The sequence below is a fragment of the Heloderma suspectum genome, chromosome 1, assembly GCF_057233095.1.
Source record: "Heloderma suspectum isolate Gila_16-S chromosome 1, 16-S_ref, whole genome shotgun sequence".
In the NCBI taxonomy this organism is placed as follows: domain Eukaryota; kingdom Metazoa; phylum Chordata; class Lepidosauria; order Squamata; family Helodermatidae; genus Heloderma; species Heloderma suspectum.
Genome location: NC_139458.1, coordinates 291,769,821 through 291,795,457, shown reverse-complemented (window position 1 = coordinate 291,795,457; position 25,637 = coordinate 291,769,821). Strand labels below are relative to the sequence as shown.

General features: G+C 46.4%; 1 protein-coding gene across 1 annotated transcript in view; it reads left to right on the top strand.

Annotated features, from left to right (window-relative positions):
• The window catches only part of LOC146359227 (protein eyes shut homolog), a 187,907-nt gene that overhangs the window by 80,537 nt on the left and 81,733 nt on the right, over nucleotides 1–25,637 (top strand). The window contains exon 7 of the mRNA XM_084826873.1: nucleotides 12,985–13,184. Within this exon, the coding sequence (XP_084682999.1) occupies nucleotides 12,985–13,184 (200 nt within the window). The remainder of the gene's footprint in view (nucleotides 1–12,984; nucleotides 13,185–25,637) is intronic.

Genomic DNA, 25,637 nt, shown 5'->3' with positions numbered 1-25,637 from the left:
TCCCAGCTGGAGTGATGACAGAGAAAACATGTTGTTTTCAAACCATTCCCCTTGGATTCAAGTATTTGCATTTAAGTAAAAGTAACTGCCATGTCGTAAGGAAGTCTATTTATTATTGCTCTTGGTTAACTTTAAAATGTTCACTAGTTGGAGAAGTTAGAAATAATACCTCCACACCATGCCTTAAGAAGAAGAACGTCACTTTCAGAAGCCTATGTATATTCACTCAGGAGCCCAGCTGACAGCAACTAGCCATCTGTTGACAGATGGGCTCAAACGCACCCTGACCGGACTTTAAAACATTCATGAAACCTTTGGGTAGATCTTTCACAGCTCCATGTTGCAAGTAGTCCTCAACCAGGATGAGGTATGACTGGAGTTCCAGGGGCCCCCTCCTTAATTTAGTGAAAAAATGATGTTTTTATTATCATGGCTTTTGAGCTCAATTCTACCCCTCCTGGAATGACTGGGGCCCGATCTATAGGGCATTGTTTTTACTCCCCACCCTGTAGTAACTGCACAGCAATGCGACTTCAAGTCAGCATGCCCTGCGATACACTCGCGATGTACCACGCACTTCCCTTACAGACTTGCCATGCCCTTTTTTGCCATTTTACGGAAATGTGCAGCTGTGCAGTCCCGTGAGTGTGGGGTGCAACACTTCAGTTGCTGTTTTGTATTTGAGGAGCTCTGCTGTGTCTTTCCATCCCCTTTTAGGTAAAAAGTGGGTGTTTTGTGCTCCTTCATTTCCGCACCATCAGTTTGACAGTTCCCCAGCCTGAGACTCTCACGATGGTTTACACTCACAAGCATGACTGCTACGTGCCTAGCCATCACTCCAAAATGGTGGCTGGAGCAATGTTGGTCCTCCCCCAAGACCCCCCCCCCCAGCCTTTGCATACTGAGTCCGAAAACAACTGTTACGAAGATACAAAGCTGCAAAAATGCGCGGAAGTGTGATTAAATAGATGAGAAGTCCCCTCTGTGCCTCTGTAACTGTGCAGCTGCAAAGGGATGGGGGAGCAAAGGGGTGTCAAAGAGTGATGCAGGCACTACACACACCTACAACACGCCCACTGTATGATGCAAAGTCAGGTTGCGGAAAGAATAGATGGTCCGCAACTGTGGGGGAACCCACAGCAAACCCAAAGAATCACAGTAAAATGACTCCTTGGAATTCCGCTTTTTCCGTGCGGAAACTAGGGATGTCAGAGAATTCCGCCATGGATCTCGGTGAGGCCGAATGCCAGTGCATTCAGCCCCCCGAAATCTGTGGCGGAATGGCCTGCCCCCCCCCCACGGATTCCTCCTGGGATGAGACTTACCTGGGGCTAGGGATTTACAAAAGTGACTTACCTTTCACAGATTATGTTGATGGTGGGGGGGAGGCGTTCCGTCCCTCCCCCCAGAATCCTCGACGGGGGGGAGACGATCCGTTCCTCCCCCCCGGAATGCTCGATGGCCAACTGTGCTCCGCGGCAGCTCCGCAGAGTAGCCGGCCAGGCCCAGCCCAGCCCAGAGCTGTCCGCAGCCAGATTTCCGGCCGCGGAGGGCTCTGGGGGAAATAAAGAACAACTGCGTACGCAAATGGCGGCGGCTACGGCCACTGCCATTTGCGTTCCTTATTTTTGGCCGTCCAGACTTTTGGCCAGATTTCTGGCCGCGGAGGGCTCTGGGGAAAAAAAAAAACTGCGTATGCAAATGGCAGCAGCTGCCGCCGCCGCCGCCATTTCCAGTCTTGTCGTTTTTGTTTTTGTTTTGTTTTTTACAGAGATGTGATAGGCTACGTAAAGGCTTACGTAGCCTATCACATCCCAGTTAAAAAAAAAACGTGTACACAAATGGCGGCGGCTACAGCTGCCGCCATTTTATTTTATTTTTTTATTTATTATTAAATTTATTAATCGCCCATCTGGCTGGTCACCCAGCCACTCTGGGCGATGTACAACATACAATAAAAACAGTTTAAAACAATAAAATTCTACAATAAAAACATTTTCTAAAATACCCTAACCCACCCCAATTGCCTGCCTGAACAACCACGTTTTTAATGCACGGCGGAAGCTCATTAAAGAGGGGGCATGACAGAGTTCCCTAGGGAGGGAGTTCCACAGAGTGGGGGCCACCACAGAAAAGGCCCTCTCCCTCGTCCCCACCAGTCTAGCTGTCCTGGCTGATGGGACAGAGAGAAGGCCATCTGAGGCTGATCTTGTTAAGCGGCCTGTCTGGTGCTGCTGGAGGTGCTCCTTAAGATAGGCTGGGCCGGAACCATATAGGGTTTTAAAGGTCAAAACCAACACCTTGAATTTGGCCTGGAAAACAACTGGTAACCAGTGCAACTCCTTCAGCACTGGAGTGATGTGATCTCGCCGGAGGCTGCCTTTAATCAGGCAAGCCGCCGCGTTCTGTACCAGCTGCAGTTTCCGAACCGTCTTCAAGGGTAACCCCACGTAGAGCGCATTACAGTAGTCTAAACGAGAGGAGACCAGGGCATGTACTACCGATGGGAGCAGATGGTCGGGAAGGAAGGGGCGCAGCCGCTGTATCAGATGGAGTTGATACAGCGCTGTCCGGCTCACAGCTGACACCTGAGCCTCCATGGACAGCTGGGAGTCCAAAATGACCCCCAGGGTGCAGACCTGGTCTTTCAAGGGTAGCTGTACCCCATTCAACACCAGGTCAACATCCCCCAGCCTCCTCTTGTCTCCCACCAAAAGTACCTCGGTCTTGTCAGGGTTCAGCTTCAGCCTATTCCTCCCCATCCAGCCACTCACCGTCTCCAGACATTTGGACAGGGATTCTACGGCCAACCTTGGTGAAGATTTAAACGAGAGGTAGAGCTGCGTGTCATCTGCATATTGATGACACTGCACCCCAAACCTCCTGATGATAGCCCCCAGCGGCTTCACATAGATGTTAAATAGCTTCGGGGAGAGGATGGAACCCTGTGGTAAGTGTAAGTGGCCACGGGTCCGAAACCCCTCTCCCAGTGCTACCCTATGGTACCTGCTGGAGAGGAAGGACCGGAACCACCGCAATACGGTGTCCCCAATGCCCAACCCCTCCAGGCGGTCCAGGAGGATACCGTGGTCAATGGTATCGAAAGCTGCTGAGAGGTCGAGGAGAACAAGGAAGGAGCATTCACCCCTATCCAGAGCCCTCCTCATATCATCTACCAAGGCTACCAAGGCCGTTTCTGTCCCATGCCCAGCCCTGAAGCCCAACTGAAATGGGTCTATATAATCAGTTTCTTCCAAGTGTGCCTTCAACTGCACGCCACCACCCGCTCAATCACCTTGCCCCAAAATGGCAGATTTGAGACTGGGCGAAAGTTGTCCAAAACTTGAGGATCCAAGGACGGCTTCTTTAAGAGCGGTCTGATCACTGCCTCCTTGAGGGCTGATGGCATCACTCCCTCTTCAAGGGAGGCGTTCACCACCGCCCTGATCCCCTCACCCAGTCTCTCTCTGCAGCTCATAATGAGCCAAGATGGGCGAGGATCAAGTAAGCAGGTGGTCAGCCGTACCGATGAAAGCACCTTGTCCACTTTATCAGGAGGAAGAAGCTGGAACCGATCCCACAAAACCGGTTTGCCACAGGCCGCCTCTTGCTCACTAACTGTATCCACAGCGTGCAGAGTAACACACCTAATCTGATCAATTTTATTTGCAAATTTGCGTTCCTTATTTTTCGCCATCTTAGTCTACGTAAATATTTACGTAGACTATTATGGCGAAAATAAAGGGGAACGCAAATTGGGTAGTGGGCACTATTTGCGTCCCTCTTTGATTCGCTGTTTTAGCCTACGTAAATCTTTCCGTAGGCTAAAACGGTGAATCAAAAAGGGACGCAAATAGCGCCCACTACGCTATTTGCATTCCCCTTTATTTTCGCCATAATAGTCTACGTAAATATTTACGTAGATTCAGATGGCCAAAAATAAGGAACGCAAATGGCGGCGCCCGTAGCCGCTGCCATTTGCGTACGCGGGTTTGTTTTGTTTTTTTAACCCAGCCATGATAGGCTACATAAATCTTTACGTAGCCTATCACATCGGGGTTTGTTTGTTGTTGTTTTTTTACAAGACAAATGGCAGCGGCAGCAGCCACCCGGAAGATCCGCCCCAGGTAAGTCTCATCCCGGGGGGGAACCGCAGGGGGGCAGGGGGGTGGCAGGCCATTCCGCCACAGATTTCGGTGGGCCGAATGCACTGGCATTCGGCCTCACCAAGATCCGTGGTGGAATTCTCTGACATCCCTACCTGGGGCGGATGTTCCGGGCAGCGGCGGCTCCAGTGGCAGCAGTGGCTGGTCTTCCGACCGGCTGCCACCGCCACCATTTGCAGTCTTGTCATTTTTATTTTATTTTTTACCTATCACATCCCGGTTTAAAAAAAAAACCGCGTACGCAAATGGCGGCGGCTACAGCTGCCGCCATTTGCGTTCCTTATTTTTCGCCGACTTAGTCTACGCAAATCTTTATGTAGTCTATCACATCATGTGTGTTTTTTACATGAAAAATGGCAGCGGCGGCAGCCACCCGGAAGATCCGCCCCAGGTAAGTCTCGTCCTGGGGAGGATCCGTGGGGGGGCGGGGGTTGGCAGGCCATTCCACCACAGATTTCGGGGGGCCGAATGCACTGGCATTTGGCCTCACCAAGATCCGTGGCGGAATTCTCTGACATCCCTACCTGGGGCGGATGTTCCGGGCAGCAGTGGCTCCGGCGGCTCCAGCGGTGGCAGCAGCGGCGGCTGGTCTTCCGATCGGCTGCCGCCGCCGCCACCATTTGCAGTCTTGTATTTTATTTTTTTTTACAGAGACGTGATAGGCTATGTAAAGACTTACCTAGCCTATCACATCCCAGTTTAAAAAAAAAATGCGTACGCAAATAGCGGCGGCTACGGCTGCCGCTATTTGTGTTCTTTATTTTTCGCCATCTTAGTCTACGTAGACTATTACAGCAAAAATAAAGGGGAACGCACATAGCGTAGTGGGCGCTATTTGCGTCCCTCTTTGATTCGCCATTTTAGCCTACATAAATATTTACGTAGGCTAAAACGGTGAATCAAAAAGGGACGCAAATAGCGCCCACTACGCTATTTATGTTCCCCTTTATTTTCACCGTAATAGCCTACGTAAATATTTACATAGACTAACATGGCGAAAAATAAGGAACGCAAATGGTGGCGGCCATAGCCGCTGCCATTTGCATATGCGTTTTTTTGTTTTTGTTTTTACCCAGAGCCCTCCGTGGCCAGAAATCCGGCTGCGGACAGCTCTGGCCTGGGCCTGGCCGGCTGCTCCACGGAGCCGCCGCGGAGCACAGCCAGCCGTCGAGGATTCCAGGGGGGAGGACCGGATCGCCTCCCCCCCATTGAGGATTCCGGGGGAGGGACAGAACACCTCCCCCCCCATGAACATAATCCGCGGAAAGGTAAGTGACTTTCGTACATCCCTAGAGAAAACCACAGATGGCTGTGAAGTCATGACCGCGTCATGTATCACGAGGGACCTCGACTTGCACCTGCCCTGGAGTAAAAGCCCGGTGTAGAGGCACCCTGGGACAACTGAAAAACCATGCACATAAGATGCTAGGGGATAAAGTAACTCCACCAAATGCTGTTGAAAGTGACTAGTTATTCACCATGTCTACAGATATTTAGCTCAGAACCTGTTCTGTGCATTTCATGTGACAAAGAAATGTAAAGGGTGAAAAAGTAAAATTTTGTTCATTTTTAAAATAGATGAATTACTCACTTCCTTCAATATCACCACAAATAGTACCAGGAGTCACTAGTACTCCACACATTTATAGAACCTTTTACTAACTTGATATTTTCAAACAAGTTTTCTCTAGTTAGAATCTCTCTTGTGACCCAGCAAAATTGTTGTCTTCCTTTTTCATCACAAATATCATTATGTACAAAGGAGGCATGCTTTGGGGGTTATTTTGGCCCCAGCTGGAAGACCTGTCTGTTGAGACTTACATTTTCTTGGATTAAATCCAATGTTCATTTAAAACACAAAAACAAAAAACAAGGGTGGCCAGTTGGGACTATATATATTTCAGCCTGTAGGTAGCCAGTATTAATCAATGTTTTGCTGTCCTGTCTTTTTCTTCAGACTCCTAATGCTCAGTTATTGCATATTAGTATTATATTAGTATCAATATTATATTAGTATTGCAGAAGGTATCAAGGAGTTTGACCAATGTTCTGGGAAGAATGCAAGAACATTGCTACATTCTAATTTTTCCACTATTGATCAACGAGCCTATATCATTTTAAAGATTGGTTACTAATGAAGAAACTATTTTTTAACTTTTCATTAATATAACTTCCAATGGGATTTATGTAATCTTATTGTATGTGGAATTTGATATATTGTTGCTTTGAACTTTATTAAAATGCCCTCATAGAATCATAGAATAGTAGGGTTGGAAGGGGCCTACAAGGCCATCGAGTCCAACCCCCTGCTCAATGCAGGAATCCAAGTCAGAGCATCCCTGACAAATGGCTGTCCAGCCTCGTCTTGAAGGCCTCCAGTGTGGGAGAGCCCACCACCTCCCCAGGTAATTGGTTCCATTGTCGTATTGCTCTTACAGTCAGGAAGTTTTTCCTGATGTTCAGCCGGAATCTGGCTTCCTGTAACTTGAGCCCATTATTCCGTGTCCTGCACTCTGGGATGATCAAGAAGAGATCCTGGCCTTCTTTTCTGTGACAACAAGTACTTGAAGAGTGCTATCATATCTCCCCTCAGTCTTCTCTTCTCAAGGCTAAACATGCCCAGTTCTTTCAAACTCTCTTCATAGGGCTTTGTTTCCAGTCCCCTGATCATCTTTGTTGCCCTCCTCTGAACCCTCTCCAGTTTGTCTGCATCCTTCTTAAAGTGTGGTGCCCAGAACTGGACACAGTACTCCAGATAAGGCCTAACCAGTGCTGAGTAGAGGGGAACTAGTACTTCCCAGGATTTGGAAGCGATGCTTCTATGAATGCAGCCCAAAATAGCATTTGCCTTTTTTGCAGCCACATCACATTGTTGGCTCGTATTCAGCTTGTGATCTACAACAATTCCAAGATCCTTCTCGCTTGTAGTGTGGTTGAGCCACGTATCCCCCATCTTGTAACTGTGCATTTGGGGTTTTTTTCCCTAGGTGCAGAACTTGGCATTTATCCCTATTAAATGTCATTCTGTTGTTTTCTGCCCAGCGCTCCAGTCTATCCAGATCACTTTGAATTTTGTTTCTGTCTTCCAAAGTATTAGCTATCCCTCCCAATTTTGTGTCATCTGCAAATTTGATCAGCATTCCCTGCACCTCCTCCTCCAAGTCATTAATAAAAATGTTGAAGAGCACTGGGCCCAGGACTGAGCCCTGCGGTACCCCACTCGTTACCTTTCCCCAGTTTGAGAAGGTCCCATTGATAAGCACTCTTTGAGTCCGATTCTGTAACCAACTGTGGATCCACCGGATCGTTGTTTCATCTAGCCCACTTCGAGCTAGTTTGCTCATCAGGATATCATGGGGCACTTTGTCGAAAGCTTTACTGAAGTCGAGGTATATGATGTCTACAACATTCCCACGGTCTACAAGGGAGGTTACTTGATCAAAAAATGAGATCAGATTTGTCTGGCAGGACTTGTTTTTGACAAATCCCTGTTGGCTTCGAGTAATCACGGCATTGTTGTCAAGGTGCTTCCAGATGGATTGCTTTATCATCTGCTCCAGAATTTTCCCAGGGATTGATGTCAGACTGACTGGTCTGTAGTTCCCAGGTTCCTCCTTTTTACCCTTTTTGAAGATAGGGACAACGTTAGCCCTCCTCCAGTCATCTGGCACTTCCCCCGTCCTCCATGATTTCTCAAAGAGAATAGACAGCGGTTCTGAGAGTTCTTCTGCCAGTTCCTTTATGACTCTAGGATGCAGTTCATCTGGCCCTGGAGATTTGAACTCATTCAAAGTAATGAGGTGTTCCTTGACCATATGCCTGTCGATCTCCAGCTGCAATCCTGCCCCTTCAGCCTGTACTTCGCCTTTGCCAGGGGGGTCATAGACCCTCTTTTGGGAGAAGACTGAGCCAAAGTAGGAATTGAGCACCTCTGCGTTTTCTTTGTCATCTGTTATCGTTTTGCCATCCTTATTTAATAGCTGAACCACCATTTCTTTCCTCCGCCTTTTACTATGCACGTAGCTGAAGAAAGCCTTTTTGTTGTTTTTAACATCCCTTGCTAACCTCAGCTCATTCTCAGCTTTAGCCTTCCTGACGCCATCCCTGCAATTCTGTGCTATCTGCCTGTACTCTTCCTTTGTTACTTGGCCTTCTTTCCACTTCCTATATGTATCCTTTTTTGTTTTCAGGTCATCCATAAGCTTTTTGTGAAGCCACATTGGCTTCTTCTGTTGTCTTCCACCTTTTCTTCTTGTTGGAATTGCTTGTGATTGTGCCTTGAGAATTTCCTTTTTTAAAAGCTCCCACCCATCTTGGACTCCTTTTCTCGCTAGCATCGCTTGCCATGGGACCTTACTGATCATTGTTCTGAGTTTATGAAAATCAGCTTTCCTAAAATCCAGGGTACGCGTTTGGCACTCGGCTTTTGCTTCCCTTAGAACCAAGAACTCAAGTACAACATGGTCACTTTCCCCCAGAGTTCCTGTAACTGCTACTTTATCCACTAAGTCATCTCTGTTGGTTAGGATCAAGTCAAGGATAGCTGATCCTCTAGTTCCTTCCTCTACTTTCTGTAGGAGGAAGTTATCCACCACACAAGTCAGGAATTTCACAGAGGGGCCATGTTTTGCAGAATTTGTCTCCCAACAAATATCGGGGAAATTGAAGTCCCCCATTACTACTACATCATGCTTCCTGAAAATATTGGCTATTTGCTTTTCAAAAGTTTCATCCTTGTCTTCTCCTCGGTAGTAGACTCCGACCACCAGGTTCCTTTTATTCTTTGCTCCATTTATTTCAACCCAGATGCTCTCGATGGGGCTACCAAGCTCCTCCTCCTGTATTTCTGTGCAGAGATATGTATTTTTCACATACAGTGCAACCCCACCTCCCTTTCTGTTCCTCCTGTTCTTTTTGAACAAGTTATATCTTTCAATTGCTGTATTCCAGTCATGAGAGTCATGACTGGAATACAGTCATGACTGGTGGGACTCATGAGAGTCATGAGTCCCACCAAGTCTCAGTTATACCTATCAGGTCATAATTTCCCTCTTGTATTAAGAGTTCAAGTTCGTTTTGTTTGTTTCCCATACTCTGGGCATTAGTATATAGACATCGAAGACCATGTGCTTCATAGTCTGGCGTTCTTCCTACATGTGTCTGAAGACTATTATTGGGTGCTATCAGAGCTGTTCTCTCCATTGCAGGGCATGCGCCTATGTCCATTGTTACCCCCAACATTACATCTCCCTTCCCCGTAGGATTCAGTTTAAAGCCCTCCTGATGAAGTTCTTCATGCTGTGGCCAAACACATTCTTCCCATCCTTTGTGAGGTGCAACCCATCCGTAGCCAACAGCCCATCTTCCAGGAAGTATAGCCCGTGGTCCCAGAATCCAAATCTCTCTCGTCGGCACCACCTTGGTAGCCAGTCATTCACCTGGAGTATTTTTCGTTCCCTTTCTATCCCTCTTCTAACTACTGGAAGGATGGATGTGAAAACTGTCTGGGCCCCAAAGTTCTTGAGTTTCCTTCCCAAAGCTTCAAAGTCTGACGTGATCTCTTCGTAGCTCCGCTTGGCGGTATCATTTGTTCCCACATGGATGAGAAGAAAGAGATACCTGTCAGTGGGCTTTATGAGTGCAGGCAACCTTTCAGTCACGTCTCTAATCTGTCCTCCCGGGAGACAACATACCTGGCGAGTCCATGGGTCTTCGCGACATACTTGGGTCTCGATCCCATGCAGCAAGGTGTCTCCCACTACTACCACTCTTCTCTTCTTCTTCTTGTAGGCCTGGGTTTCATCGCCTCTGTTTGACTGACCTTTAGCCTCTTGCTCACTCTCATGCAGGTTCCCCTGTGATTCTTCCTCTGCAGGCTGTCCTCCAGTCTCATCTGCAAGTACCTGGAATCGGTTCCACAGCTCCACTGCTTCCACTGGTGCAGAGTGGCGTCTAGTTCTTCTTCTCCTAACTGTGACCCTTTTCCAAGGAGTATCCTCTATTCCATTTTTCTTCACCTCAGCATTTCCCACTGCCTCATCTTGCTGTTGCTCTTCAAGCTTCTGGTCTGCCCTTTGCTGCTGTAGTTCCCCCATTCTGTCCAAGAACTCTTCGTGTTCTCTTATTCCCCGGAGGGTCGACAGTCGCCGCTCCAGTCCACTTACTTTTTCCTCCAGCAGCGTGATCAACTTGCACTTGTTGCAGGTGTAGGCCATGTTGTTCTCAGGCAAAAAAACAAACATTGCACACACCTTGCAGGTCACCACCACTGGAGAGTCTTGTCCTTCCACAGCCTCTTTTCCCTTTTTGTGTCTAGCTTTGTGATTGTTCTAGACTAGCCTGTGCCTGCTCCTCTACTCAGTAGAGGTTAAAAGCAGAGTCCCACTGGTGTGAAAGTGTGTGTTACAAGACAAATAAATGGAAAAAAGTTAGTTAAAATAAAAAATAAAAATAATTTAAAAATAAAAATAATTTAAAAAAAATGTTAGGGGCCTCCCCCTTGACCTCCCCTGCCGAACTCCCCTGGCCAACTCCTGTTTGCTCCCTCTGTCCGCTCGCTCTCTGGGAGCTTGCCTGCTTCTGTAGTCCCTGGACCAGCTGGAGCAGCTTGCTCTGCTCTGCTCTGCTCAGCTGGGAGAATGATGTCAATCATTAGTTGACATTATCTAATGTCAACAGTATATCCCCCAGTATACTCTGTGTTATATAACACTAAATCTGTCTAAAGTTTTTAAATAATAGAATGAAATTAGTATGAACTCAACTATAAAGTCGTATATAAATGTTGCCTATGCAGCTACCTTGATCGAACTTCATATTTTTGTTTCCCTGCTATTCAGAACAGAGTAAAAGTCCCCACTGGCCATGTAGAAGCCCTTCAGGGCTCTTTGGATTCTGTCCACTGTATTAATAAATGAGTAAATATCCACTCAATCAAAGATAATCTAGTCAGCTACTTGAGTCCTTATCCTACCTAGAATATTTGAACTGCTGGTATTCATCTGATCTCTATCCTTTGTGAAGTTTTGCCCTGGTCCCGCAAAAGCGGTCTGTATACATGCTTTCAGTGTTCTGCAGATAGCTCTGCTGCAGACTGGATTGGTAACTTGTCAGTGAAATAGGGTGCTGCTGCTAGCATGAGCATCCCAGCAGCTAAATTCCTACACCCTACAATTGAGGCTCTGTGTGTCTGCAGTTCGTAATGGTAGACAAGCTGCAGTGTGATGTAGTGCCAGTGTGGTTAGAGTGTTGGACTAGGACTCGGGAGATCCAGGATTCTAGTCCCTACTCAGCCATGAAACTCACTGGGTGAATTTGGGTCAGCCACTGACTCTCAGCCTAACCTACTTCACAGGGTTGTTGTGAGGATAAAATGGAGAAGAGGACTACATAAGCCACTAGGATGGACACACCCACCCCTGTCCAGTATTGGTGGGCGCCCACTGAAGCGCTGCCCCTGCTCGAGCCCCCCCCCCCGGAACCATGTTCAAGCCCCCATGAGCTCGCCAAGCCACCCACACTCACCCTGAATCCTGTCCGTGAGCGCCCGCCATTTTGCCAAGCTTATTTTTACAGGAGAAAGGAAGTCATTAAAATTTGCATATTTAAATATGCAGAAATTTGGGCCGCGAAAGCTTGATATATGCAATATTAGAGGCATAAATGGGCCATTTATGCCTCTAATATTGCGTATATCAAGCTTTCCCAGCCCGAATTTGCGCATATTTAAATATGCACATTTTTAATGACTTCCTTTTTTCCCATAAAAATAACCTTGGCAAAATGGCGGGTGCTCACGGACAGGTCTGGGTGAGTGTGGGGAACGTCCAGGAGGGTGGGGGCAAGGCCAGAGGCAGACGGTTTGGGGGCAAGGGCAGGGTGGAGCGCGACGGACTCCTGGACTCAGTCGGGCACCCACGCCATCCCTATAAGCCGCCTTAGCTTCCTTGCAGGAGGAAAAAAGTTTGGATATAAATGTAATAATAAATAAATAATACTAAAAGTAAATATAACATCTAAGACACAGGCAGCATAAACGGCATTTGAATGCTCATACAGACAAGCATCTCTCCAGTGTGGTTCTCATCAGTGCTATGCATTCATCCTGTAGCACAGATAGAAATGTGTATCACATTTTGGTACCTGGAGCCACTGCACAGACTTATTACCTATGACTAGGGATGTTGGAGGAATTCGTCCAGGTGATAGAGCTCACCGAGCTTTCATCGAGTCGGCCGCCTCGGACTTTGGCTCATTTACCCTTGAGCTGGCCTGATTCAATCTGCATGAAGTCAGGCCAGCTTGCGGATTTTCTGGTGGCTTTTTAAAAATGATTGTAAATAGAAATGTGTGCAATATGCGTAAATTTCTATTTACGATTAAAAAAAACAAAACAAATGCATACAGTTCCTGGATTTCGGGAAAAACAAATGCAAGCTGAGCCAGGGGCACTGTTGAAATCCGGTGAGCCCCCAAAGGGCTGGATTTCCCAGTAACGAACAGCCCTACCTGTGACTAGCTAATGCAGTGTATTGTCATAGCATGTGACCTTTCTTTCAACCAGTTAGAAATGAAAAAAATGAAAGCCTTTCAGTGCTTCAAGGGATTAATCATCCACTCTTGCCAAGGACCATATTATAACAACTGATAAGCATATGTTTAACTTGAGATCATTGGCTGTATTCAGGTTCATAATGTTAAGCACAAAGTGAATGAAGACCAGGATTCTCAATAGCTTGTCATGCGGGGATCTGTTCATAGGAAACAGTATTACGCTGCTAAGGCTCTGGAATCAATCTATTGTCATTTATCTCTTCAGGAATGTGGATCGGCTCCCTGTCTTAATGGTGGTTCTTGTCAAGATTTGGTCAATGCATTTGAGTGCATCTGCTTGAGTGGATACACAGGTGAATTTTGTGAAGTGGATATTGACGTTTGCACTGAACCTCTTCTGAACTCATCCCTCTGTTTCAATGGAGGTAAATGTGTTGACGGCCCTGGAAGAACTTTTTATTGCAGGTCAGTAGTCTGCTTACCTATAACAAGAGCAATCGATATGCATCAAGTTGTTAAGCTGAGAAAGAGGAGGAGATTTGGTTACATGGCCTTTTCTAAACCAAACTGAATTTCTTTCTAGGTTTTTTTTTTTTTAAGGGCTATTGAAAACTGCACATGGATTAGCCACTCAATGCAATTTGCGGGGGCAGTTTCAATGTTACTCATTTACCCTCGGCCTCTATGTGCAGTCCCTGCATGGCTGTGGTAATGTTTAAATCAGGGGTGTAGAACCTCAGGCCTGGGATTCCAACCTGGCTTTCCTGGGGTCCCAATCCAGCCCTTCAGAGTTCCCCAGATGGCCATGTCCTCCCCCCCGACCCCCAACCACTGATCGTTCGGTGCTTTCCCAGCTTTTCTGCAGTTTTTCCCCTGTTCTAAAAGGTTGAAAGGCCTCTCTGAAGGGTTGATACTAGAAGTAAGAGCTTTAAGCTAAAAGGTGTTGGTATTTTTGGTATCTTGACCCCACTTCTTTTTCCTTTGGCCCCACCACTGAAGTGTGGCCCCTAAAAGCTTCTCCAGAATGGAATTTGGCCCTTGGGCTGAAAGAGGTTCTGTACCCCTGGTTTAAATGAACGAGTGACGTGGACGTAGATCATTGTGGGTCTTTCTTATGGGATCAGCAAGACCCTCCCTGCAGTCTAATGATTCTGTGCCCAAGACCCAAGCAATGAGCCCCCACCAATGTGGTTGGGTCATTTAAATGTTACCCCAGTTGTGCAGGAGTGTGTCACAGAAATGAGCTCTGGCATGGCTAGACCAACGTTTAAAGGGTCTCACAGTGGGCTGTTTCAGAAGAAATGCTAAGCTTTAGCTTGATATGCATGAGCTGTGGTGAAACATGACTTTCCACTGTTTTCCCCTGGCCTGGCCATGAGGAGATCAGAAGCGTATGCACCCACTTTTAAGGTAACTGCAGCTTTCCATTATGTATGAACTTGGGGAAATTGTGATTAATTCAACTGTGGTATGCTTGTTTTAAAATCATGGTGTATGATCCTGGCTTGTGGACTAACCACTGTTTCAGCTGACCACAGTTCCCCAATTTTAGACATAATGAGGAGCTGGGGCTTGCTTAAAAGCAAAAACAAATGCTTCCAGTTTTTTCATGGCCACACCACAGAAGAAAAGGGGAAGAGAGGCATGCAAGCCTGAGGTTCACTGCAGTTTGTAAATCTGGTGCTGAACTGTGATTTAGTGTTATGTCTGAACTGGCCTAGTAAGGACCCGTAGACTTCAGAGCACAAAAACAGCAGTTGAAACTAAGGCATTTTCACATGCATTTGTAATGTGGTATTATTGCTCATAATGGGACTGTACCAGCACAGTTTCACATAAGAAGCCATTTGTCTGAAATCATTTTCACAGGAAAGCTGCAGGACTTACCAGGACAGAGAGACTATTTTAAAATAACCCTTCTTACTAGTGTAGTATGTTCCACGTAATAGTCATACTTTCTACCTATTGACACAAAAGTCTGGTGAGAGGATGGGAAGGGGAAAAGGGCAGGAAATCCACCTCCGTGGATAATGTTATATAAAAATTGGGTATATATTCAAATACGTTGTGCCTTTTGAATAAGAGAGACATAAAGGAGACTATGAGGATATATACATTGGCTATAAAAACCTGACATTTTTCCATTGACATGACAGGATATTAGATTTAACAAAAAATACCAGAGAGACAGATGGGATAGTGACTCGTACCTGCAGGGGTTCAGCGTGATGTGTGCGTGGTGGCAATGATTTAATTAATTATTTGCAGGAATAAAAACATTCATATACACGAAGCTTTCAACATTTTCCAAGCTGTTCTAAGGTGCATTTATCAAATTCTCTTTGTATAAAAATAATACTCAGAATTCCACTTTGACTTACCCACATATTGAAAAGCTTGTCTGATAAAAAAAAGGAAGAAAAGAGGTCTAACCCTTTCTGACAATTTTCTGTGTGAAATACCAATATCTTCCAAAAGCATACATTTAAAGATTCTATTATCTGCTTTGCAGTTGACAGTCTGAAGCAAAGATGAAAGGAGTTAATAATTGTATTATTAATAAGTATAATTATTAAGTGCAATGCCAATGTCAGGAGCGCCCTAGTGGCCTCTTTCAGTACACTCCAACAGCCAACTCAAGACACAGATGAAAGGATTCTTTTCAAGGCTTTAATCCTTTTACACCTAAATGACTCTTTCAGATGCTAATCACCAGCGACTAAGCAATGAACAGCAGAGTAGCCTATGCTCCGGGTAGGCAGTTGATCCCCGTTTGAAGGAGAATCACTTGAAGATCCTGAACTTATGGGCTAGGGAGAGATCCTCCCTCTTCCCCTTGGGTCCACGGGAGGCAGCTTTTGCTTGCGTGCCAAACGGGCGCTACACTTCCTTTCTGTGCCCTCCATCGCTCGTTGCTCCCTGCCTTTGCATCGAGCGTCTAGCAAGCCCCCCTCCCGCACTCTCTCACTGCCAGGGTCACTGTCTATCTCAGAAATGTCGGCAGGAGGAATCTCTGCCAGCTTCTGTGCCTGTGGAGGATGAGCTGGCTCCTCTCCCACGGATTGCTGCTCCTCCTCAGAATCAGAACTGTTCTGGGGTTCTATCGGCTCAGTTTCCACCATGACAGCCAACCACATCTTGGTGGATTATAACTCTTAACTAAGTGTGATAAATAACCTGATATATTTAATTACATTTACATTATATTATTGTATTTTAACACATGTGCAAATCTATACATGAACTTAAAGGAGAGCCAAGCAGAAACTACTTACCTTGTTTTTCATTTGTTTCAATGGATATTGAAACAACAGTGATTTTTTAACATCTAGACTCATTCACATTGGTTTAATGCTGTTCTTTACAGTGCCACAGGCCCTCTTCTTTGCCTTCCTTGGCTTTATTTACCCATTTTCCTGTTTAATTCTCTTAGGGCGCAATCCTATCTAGATAGGCAGCCACCTCCGAACTCAGAGGCGACCACCTATCCAATGCCGGGCAAAAGAAGCACGGAGGGGATCGTTCCCTCGGCGTTCCCCCTGCCCTGCTTTTTCTGGTAGACAGCCGAGTTTGGAGCATGGAGCAGGGAAGGAGGCTGCTGTACGACACATAGGATGCTGTACGACACATTGTACAGGCAGCTACTCTCTCCCTGCCCAGGAACACCCCCAGCCACGCCTCTTTTTGGCTGCTTCACACTCCCCTTGTGAGTGTGGAGGATGGGACTGTTCTGCGCTGCCTCCAAGGCAGCGCGGAAGTCGGAGGAGGTCAATTTTCCGGGAAACAACCTCTAAACACGGGCTCCGAGGTCAGTTCCTGGATAACAGCATATCCTATGGCCATATAGCCGCTGTCTAGTGGCCATGGGATTGCTCCCTTAGCTATGGTGAGCCATGTGATTTTGTAAATGATATCACGACATACTTCTGACATGATAGTTTGAATGCTTGTTAACAAAACCATATGAGTTGCCTCAGCCGATCAGATAAAGGATGCAATCCTATGCATGTTTAGATTTTAAAAAGTCCTACAACTCCCAACATGGCTGGCTGGGGAATGCTGGGAGCTGTAGGAATGTTTTCTGTCTACATAGCATTGCACTATAAACAGCAGTGCAGGGAATAAGGCTGAGGAGAATGAGCTCAGAGAAGGAAAATGGTGTAAACATGCAGCAGCAGCCAAGGGAACAAAAAAGCACTGACCAGCACTAGAACAACATGAATAGTTAGTGAGGTGAGTATTTTTTTCCATAGTGCATTCGGTCAGGTTGAATGCACTACTTTCAAGTAGGGATGGTGGAGAATTCTGCCACGGATTTCAGTGAGGCCGAATGCACTGGCATTCGGCCCCCCAAAATCCATGGCGGAAAAGCCTGCCCCCCCGGGATGAAGCTTACCTGGGGCGGATGTTCCGGACGGCGGCAGCTCCAGTGGCGGCTTCAGTGGCGGCGGCTGATCTTTCAACCAGCTGCCGCGGCCGCCATTTGCATTCTGGTCTTTGCCGTGATAGGCTACTTACGTAGCCTATCACGGCAAGCCAAGAAAAAAAAGAAAGAACGGCATACACAAATGGCGGCAGCTACGGCAGCTGCCATTTGCGTTCCCTATTTTTCGCCATTTTATCCTACATAAATATTTACGTAGACAATTACTGTGAAAAAAAGGGAACTGCAAATAGCGTAGTGGGCGCTATTTGCGTTCTTTTTTTCCCGCCGTTTTATCCTCCGTAAATATTTACATAGGCTTTTACTGTGAAAAAAAAGAAACGCAAATAGCGCCCACTACGCTATTTGCAGTTCCCTTTTTTCTTTCGCCATAATTGCCTATGTAAATATTTACATAGGATAAAATGGCGAAAGACAGGGAATGCAAATGGCGGCCGCTGTAGCCACTGCCGTTTGCGTACACCAGGGTTTTTTTGTTTTGCGGGGGGCGTGCTGTGATAGGCTACATAAATACTTACGTAGCCTATCATGGCAGCCTGGAAAGACGCAAATGGCGGCTGCAGAGCCGGCCAGGCAGGATTCTGGGCGGGAGGACAGGATCGCCTCCCCCCTGTCGAGGATTCCGGGGGGAGGGATGGAGCGCCTCCCCCCCCCCAGCAGATGCCCTGACCGGAACCAGGTAAGGGATTCGTACATCCCTACTTTCAAGTCAAATCTGGAAATTAGGGAATATTTTATGCAGTGTTAATTTAAACTCACCGACATGGCTCAAACATTCCAGGTTTGGAATTATGCATAGCCAAGTTAGAGGCAGCATCGAATCTTTGACTTCTTTGTTGGAAAATGTTACATTCTAGCCCCAGTGGTGTCTTCTCAGATTGGTCTAGCACAGAAAAAAAAAGTTTCTTAGGTGCAATCCTATGCATATTTTGACAGAAAAACGCATAGGCTTGTACCCTTGCTCTTTTTCTGTTGGTAGAATTATCATGTTTATGTCAATGAATATAAATAATTGTATTACTTTGTGTAAAACATCTTTGGTCCAAACATAGCAAAACTGTCCAAGAATCAGCCCAAGCCTACAGGTAAAATTGTGTCATAAATATGGAGCAAAATAATGAACATGTGGCCAGCTATAGATCTTCTCAGCTGCTAAGAGGAAAGTGTTTCAGCTCTTAACTTCTTCTACCAGCCTACCTAAACGTGGTGCACTTCTGATTTTTCGATGACAACTCCTATCAGCCAGCATGGCCAATGGTCAGGGATGTTTTATAGTCCAAATCATCTGGAATGTGCCGTGTTGAGGATGGCTATCTTATACTCATAAATTTGCCCTTATTATCCCTGTGTTCAACTGCACACAGATACCAAAGTCCTTCAGTAACAGCTGACATTAATGTGACAAGCTATCCAGAGAATCTTCTCATTCAAAATGTGGAGATAACTCTATTTATTGTGGTTTTTAATGCACAGGGAGGGACTGAATGCTCCACACACACACACACACACACACACACACTGATCATTGTACTTTTCATGACCTTTGTAAAAACCACATGTTAAATATCAAAAGGGTGTTCTGTGTATGACCTCTATAGATGGAGGGATGAATTTTTTGCATTTGGCAGAATCCAGCAAGGCACTTGTTCTCTTCCACCCTGCCGACTGCATTGCACAAGTGCCCTCACCAGTTGTGCAAGAGCGATTTAGCGCTTCCCGGGCAACCCGAAATGAGCAGAAATGCTCATCATTTCTAGAAGGAGGCAGGTCAGCAAAGCTTTCATAAGGGGGTTCCTTATGAATGTCAATGTCTTCAGCCTAGCCATATGTCATCTTGGAGGGCTGAATATGAGGCCATTTTCAGTGCATGACAAAGTGCGTTTGGCATCCAGGGTGTGTGCTGCCATCCTGATGATGATGATGGTGATGAGGTCTCATTCAGCCAGCAGGGCCTCCCTCTTGGGGTGCCTCCAGGGGGCAGGGCTTAGGTTCCAAGCCCTGCCCCCTGGAGGAATCCCCCTTGGAAGGCACCCCCTCAGAGGGCATCCCCCCGTTGCTATCTCCTCCACTGTTATCTCCAGTCCCAGATCGGAAATAGCAGCAGAGGGATGAGGGGCAGCACTGGGATTCGCCTGCACCAGGGAAAGTGGCTGCTCCCTGCACACAGGCAAGTCCCAACTCCCCTCATTCGTGCTCCCTGCATACAGGCAAGTCCCAACTCCCCTCATTCGTGCTCCCTGCACACAGGCAAGTCCCAACTCCCCTCATTCCTGCTGCTAACTCTGATCTGAGATTGGAGATGGCAGCAGGGAGTGGTGGACGCCGGGACTTGCTCACGCTGGGGAAAGCCACTGCTCTCCCTTCACACAGTTGAGTTCTCTTCTACCTAGCCTGCCTCACCTCCTTCCTGCAATGGGGGAAGGAGGGACGGCAGGCAAAGTGGCTGAGTCCCCTTTGTTCCTCCTCAGTTGGAGAAACAAAGGGGACTCAGCCACTTCTCCTTTGCATGCCCCGCCTCCTTCCTCCATTGCAGGAATGAGGTGGGGTGTATGAAGAGGCTGAGTCCTCTTTGCTCCTCTGTCAGAGAAGCAAAGGAGGCTCAGCTGCTTCACCCTCATGCAGGAAGGAGGCCAGGCATGCGAAGATGGGGTAGAGCCCACCAGTCTCCAACACTTCCCATTGGAGGAGTGACGGGGGCTAGCCTGGTTTGGCTTCCCTTACCAGGAAATCCCATGCACAGCAAAGTGCCAGGTGGAAGAGCAAACGATGTAAGGTGAGTGTGGCCACACCCACTGATGTCATACGGCCTGCAGAGGGTTGGGTGGGGTGTCATCCAGCCCCCTACCCAAAAGGAGTTCTTCATCCAGTGTTTGCAGAACAGGTCACACGAACATTTCGCAGTTCAGTCCCATCTCACGCCCATGCTCAGTCAGGAGTGATTGAACAGAGAGAGAAAATGGCTGGCCTGCAAGCGTGAATTAAGTTTGGGGTTTTACTTTTAATAATACCCACAACAATGTGTGCATTTTCTTATTTAAGGATACCAGATATCACTCTGGGCAGTATCCAGCATGACACTACCATTAACATAAATTACATTGCGCTAGCAACACTGAAAGCATTTGCTGGCATGATGGATTTCCTCAGAAAACCTGACATGCCAGCAAAAGCTATTGGTGTTGCACTAGAGGTCACTTATGCTAGCACAGCATAATTTATATTAGAGCGTCATAAGCCTGTTGGGTGGCCTGTCCTTGATCAGCAAGTTGGGTTAGATGGCCCTTTGGTATCATCCTGTCGTGTTATTACATTGAATCAAGTCATGCCATGCTGAGTATAAAGTTTAGAAAGTTATATAATTCTGTAGATAAAGCGAAACTAACTGCAGGTGCTAAATATAACAGGAGTTGTAGCTGTTATGTGTGGAAAGGAAAGGAAGCAAAGGCATGATCAGAATTTATAAGCCAGACATGATCTTTTGATTCTGCAGTTTTCTACCAGATATTTTCTGTAACTTCAGTGGGTAGGAAGTGGCCACGAAGAGTGCCACAGCAGCAGGTCCACTGAGAGTCATTGTAGATGGGAGATACTGCTAGACAATCCTGCTAGAATGTCATACCCTGACACCAGAGCTGTCGTTAGGGTGTCAGACAAGCAGAAAGGAAAAGATCCAGCAGAGCATTCTGTTAACAGTGCAGTTGGCATGGGAGAACTTCCATCCCAGTATGTTGTGGTAACATCAGCTACATTCCTTAATGGGAAAGAAAGAAGCCAAGAATAGGCCAGTTTTAAAACAATAAATGCAGCAAGTTGTCAAAGAAAGATGGACTGGGAATTGCATATGCTTCATTCTTTCTAAAGGCCCATAGCTATGTAAGGAAAATAAATGTAATTATTTAATACACATACATTATGTTATCAAATGCCTGAATCTACAGTGGTCTAGTAGATGTGCTGCTCTTGGATAGAAAGAGCTGCATCAAAATCCCAGCTTGCTTCATGGATGTAATACAATCACTGTGCTGGATCCAGAATTAAGCACACGTAACGGGGCTGTTCAAAGCTGACCTCCACACCCTCTCCTCCCCCAAGCAGCCTCACAGCCCCTGAAAATCACCCGCTGAGAGTTGGGTGAGTATGATTAATGGACTGGGCTGTGTTGCAGGGGCTGAGTGGAAAGGGGGGCTGGATTTTGTGCAGAAGCACCTTTTGCAAGCAGAGCTCCTATGCACAGATGGGGCCAAATTTTGGGGATCCTCCTTCCCACTGAGCACCCCCACCACAGCCTAGCCCATTCAGCAGGTTCCTTTGACCCTCAGTGAAAGAGTTTCTGGGGGCTGTGGAGCTACCATGGGGACGAGGGGGTGAGAAAGTTTCTGCCAGGCATATTACATGTGCTTAACTCTGGATCCAGCCTACTGACTTTCCTCTTCACTTCCCATCACTAAACAAGGACTGATCTTTTTTTGATGAATGAACTTCAGATTGTGTGGATTTCCGGAGATTGAAATACGTAGAGTATTTGTAGAGACAGAATGTACATTGTAAATCCTATTATTTATTAACACTGTTTCAAATTATTTCAAACCAGAAATGTAGTGAAAATATCGAGAAACTCCACTTCTCTACCCTTCCTACTAGACATGTTGTCAGCACCTTTGATTCAAAGGGAAGAGAGAGGAGGGAGCTCTTATAACATACAAATAGCCAAATTGCCTTTAAAAATGCCTTTATTAATCTTGGGGAACAGGAACAGCATGGCATAACAACTATGTATTGAAAAAATAAAGGACATTCTGGAGTATTGTTGGCTCTCCTTAAGATAACATGTGCATGTTTATCTTATTTGAAATCCTAAGTCTTTCTACAACAGTCACCATCAATTAGGGATGTCGGAGAAATCTGCAATGGAATCAAATGAGTTAAGCTTTCTATGAATATGACCCATGGATTCTCCCAAGTCCATGGGGACTTGTGAACCTTTTTTAAAAAAAAAACCTTCTGGAATTTTGCACACGTTTAGTCATAGAAAATAATGTAAATTAAAAAAAAAAAAAAAACAGCTGAAAATGCTCATTTCCCACATAGGCTAAAGACCCAAAATGTGCATTTTGGGGAGATTTGCACATTTTCACAAATGTGAATTTGCACGAATTCAGGAAATTTGAAGAAGTCTGATTCCATCAATGAGTGGACGCAGGACCACAGACAATCCATGAAACACAGATGGAACAGATTTTACAAAATCCATGCATCCCTATGGGCAATATAACATTATGATTATATTGTTCATAGGTATGGCGGAGAATTCTGCCACGGATCCCGGTGAGGCTGAATGCCAGTGCCTTTGGCCCCCCAAAATCCGTGGCGGAACGAAGCCCCCTGCCCCCCCACCCTGCGAAATGGACCTGGAATGGAGCACCTACCTGCTGCCGTCCATGCTGCATAGCTAATGGCGGCCGCGTTCATGGCCGCCATTCACTTCACCTTATAGCCGTGATAGGCTACGTAGATACTTACGTAGCCTATCACAGCTAACACAAGGACGCCATTTGTGTCCCTGCGGAAGCCGTGATAGGCTACGTAAGTATTTACATAGCATTTCACAGCAAAACTAAGGGAACGCAAATGGGTGCAGCTACGGCGGCCGCCATTTGCATTCCCTTTTTTTCCCACCGTGATAAGCTACATAAATATTTACATAGCCTATCACGGCAAAACAGAGGGGCGCAAATGGCGTAGTGGCCGCCATTTGTGCCCTTCTGTTTTGTCGTGAGAGCCTATGTAAATATTTACGTAGCCTATCACAGCAGGAAAAAAAGGGAACGCAAATGGCGGCCTCCGTAGCCGCCATTTGAGATGGCTATTGTTTTTTTTTGTCCCCTACACAGGACGCCATTTGCGTCCGCACCAGCCCAGCAGTGGCTGGAGGCCCCGCTGCAGGTTGGCCCGGCTGGTGGCTCCGCGCCCTGGCCACAGAGCAGAGCCAGCCAGGCAGGATTCCGGAGGGGGAGGAACGGATTGCCCCCCCATCGAGGATTCTGGGGGGAGGAACAGATCGACTCCCTCCACCTGCGGAACCCGGCAGAGCCAGGTAAGCGGGGTTTCGTACACCCCTAATGTTCGTATTGTGTAGTAGGAATGGGGGAGGGATCCATTTAGTTCACATTTTAATGCAAACTTATCTAATTTTGCACTTTTGAACCAATATGCAAACCAAAACCCATTTATTATTCAAAATGCAGTCTTCTTCCAGTTTAGCAATGGCGTTCTCCAAACAATGCATACAAAATTGAGTCATTTAGGGACAGTGCATGCAAGAAGTGTATATTAGTGAAAATATTCAAAAATGCATATTTGGAAACTTGTTTGCAAAAAAGTCTAGAATCATAGAATAGTAGGATTGGAAGGGGCCTACAAGGCCATTGAGTCCAATCCCCTGCTCAATGCAGGAATCCAAGTCTACATTAGTATATTTGTTTATTTTATTCTGTTTTATTTATATGCTGCCCTATAATAAAAAGTTCTCAGAGTGGCTTGAACAATAAAACAGGTTTAAAACAGATACAATGATAAACATATAAAATATCTTAATTTTCTGAAATGCCTTGGAGAAGAGGAATGTCTTTGCCTGAAACTGAAAAGATAGCAGTGTGGGTGCCAGGCAAACCTCCTTGGAGAGGGTATTTCATAACCGGGTCATAGCTACTGAGACGGCCATCTCTCTTGTAACCACCCATCTAATTTCATTCAGTGGGGCACTTGGAGGAGGGCCTCCAAAATTGATCTAAGGGTCCAGACAGGTACAAATGGAAGGAGACGTTCCTTTAGATAGTCTGGCCCCATACTAAAAGCATGTCAGATTTGGGTAACTGCCAGAATGATCAGGGCAATGTTCTGAATACAAACCAGTATGGTATAGTAGTTAGAGTGTTGGACTGGGACTTGAGAGATCTGGGTTCTAGTCCTCATTCAGTCATAATGCTCACTGCATAAGTTTGGGCCAGTCATGGACCCCGCCTAACCCACTTAACAAGGTTGTTGGGAGGATAAAATGGAGAGGAGGACCGTGTAAGCGGCCTTGGGTTCCTTCAAGAGGGAAAAAAGTTGAAATGTAAATGTAATAATCAATAAAATAAACAGAATTGGCAGCTGCAGTTTTAGCACTGCCACAAATGATTTGAAGTAAGTTCCCAGACTAACCTATACCAGAATTCCACAAATCCCCGAGAGCACTGAAGCCCTGATGTGCACACAGAGCTCATCTACTTGCAATAACATCCCTGTTCCCTCCAGTGGAAGTGACAGCGTCGAAGTAGCTGAGAAGGTGATGTACAGGCCAGTAAATGATCATGACTGCTGACGGGTGACTGAGTGAGAGTGAGCCTCCACATCCCCACCAGCAGCCATTGCAGGCTGACAGCAAATGGTGTTGGCACCACCATGACGGCATGCTGCTGGTGAATTGCCGGCTCCACCCTGTGTGGGCCCAAGCCCATGATTTCACTGGCTGTGCTGGAGAGCACTGGCTGTTGAGAAGCAATGCCCCCTTCTTCCCCTCCACTCAGTGCAGTGGCCTTTTACTTCTTCTCTCTGACTGTTGCTGGATAACCCACAGGCAGGCATAAAGGGACATGTGCTTCGGTCGCCTTTCTCTGTGGAAGTAAATGGATGCCACTGCTTATGTGGAATCTCTATGCATGCACAAGAGTACAGACAAAGTTCTGGATCAGAATCAACTAAGCCAAGTACTATTTCTTGTTGTTAAATTTTGTTCCCGGTTTTTATCATGGTTAGCTTAGAGAAAAGGCGAGTAAGGGGAGACATGATAGAGGTGTATGAAATTATGCATGATGTGGAGAAGGTGGATAGGGAGGCATTTTTCTCCATCTCTCACAATACTAGAGCCCAGGGTCATCCCATGAAGCTGATTGGTGGGAGATTCAGGACAGATAACAGGAAGTACTTCTTCACACAGCGCATAGCTAAACTATGGAATTCGCTGCCACAGGATGCAGTGATGGCCACCGATTCAGATGCCTATAAAAGGGGTTTAGACACATTCCTGGAGGAGAAGGCTATCAATGGCTACTAGTTCTGATGGCTATGTGCTGTCTCCAGTACCAGAGGCAGTGAGCCTATGTACACCAGTTGCTGGGGAACATGGGCGGGAGGGGGCTGTTGCACCCATCTCCTGTTTGAGGGTTTCCTATCAGCAGCTGGTTGGCCAATGGATGAACTGAATGCTGGACTAAATAGACTTAGGGATGTCCTTTGGTGGGAAATCTGGCTGTTTTTCAGCCCAACGGATTCCCATGGCACCCCGACTCGGCTTGCATTTGTAAGCCAAGTGGGGAATTTGTTCCCAAATCCAGGAATGTTTTGGGTTTTTCTTCTCCTCCTCCTCCTCCTTCTGCATAAAAATCAATTTATTCAACTCCAACCTCCGGACTTCATATCACTTTCCCATGAGC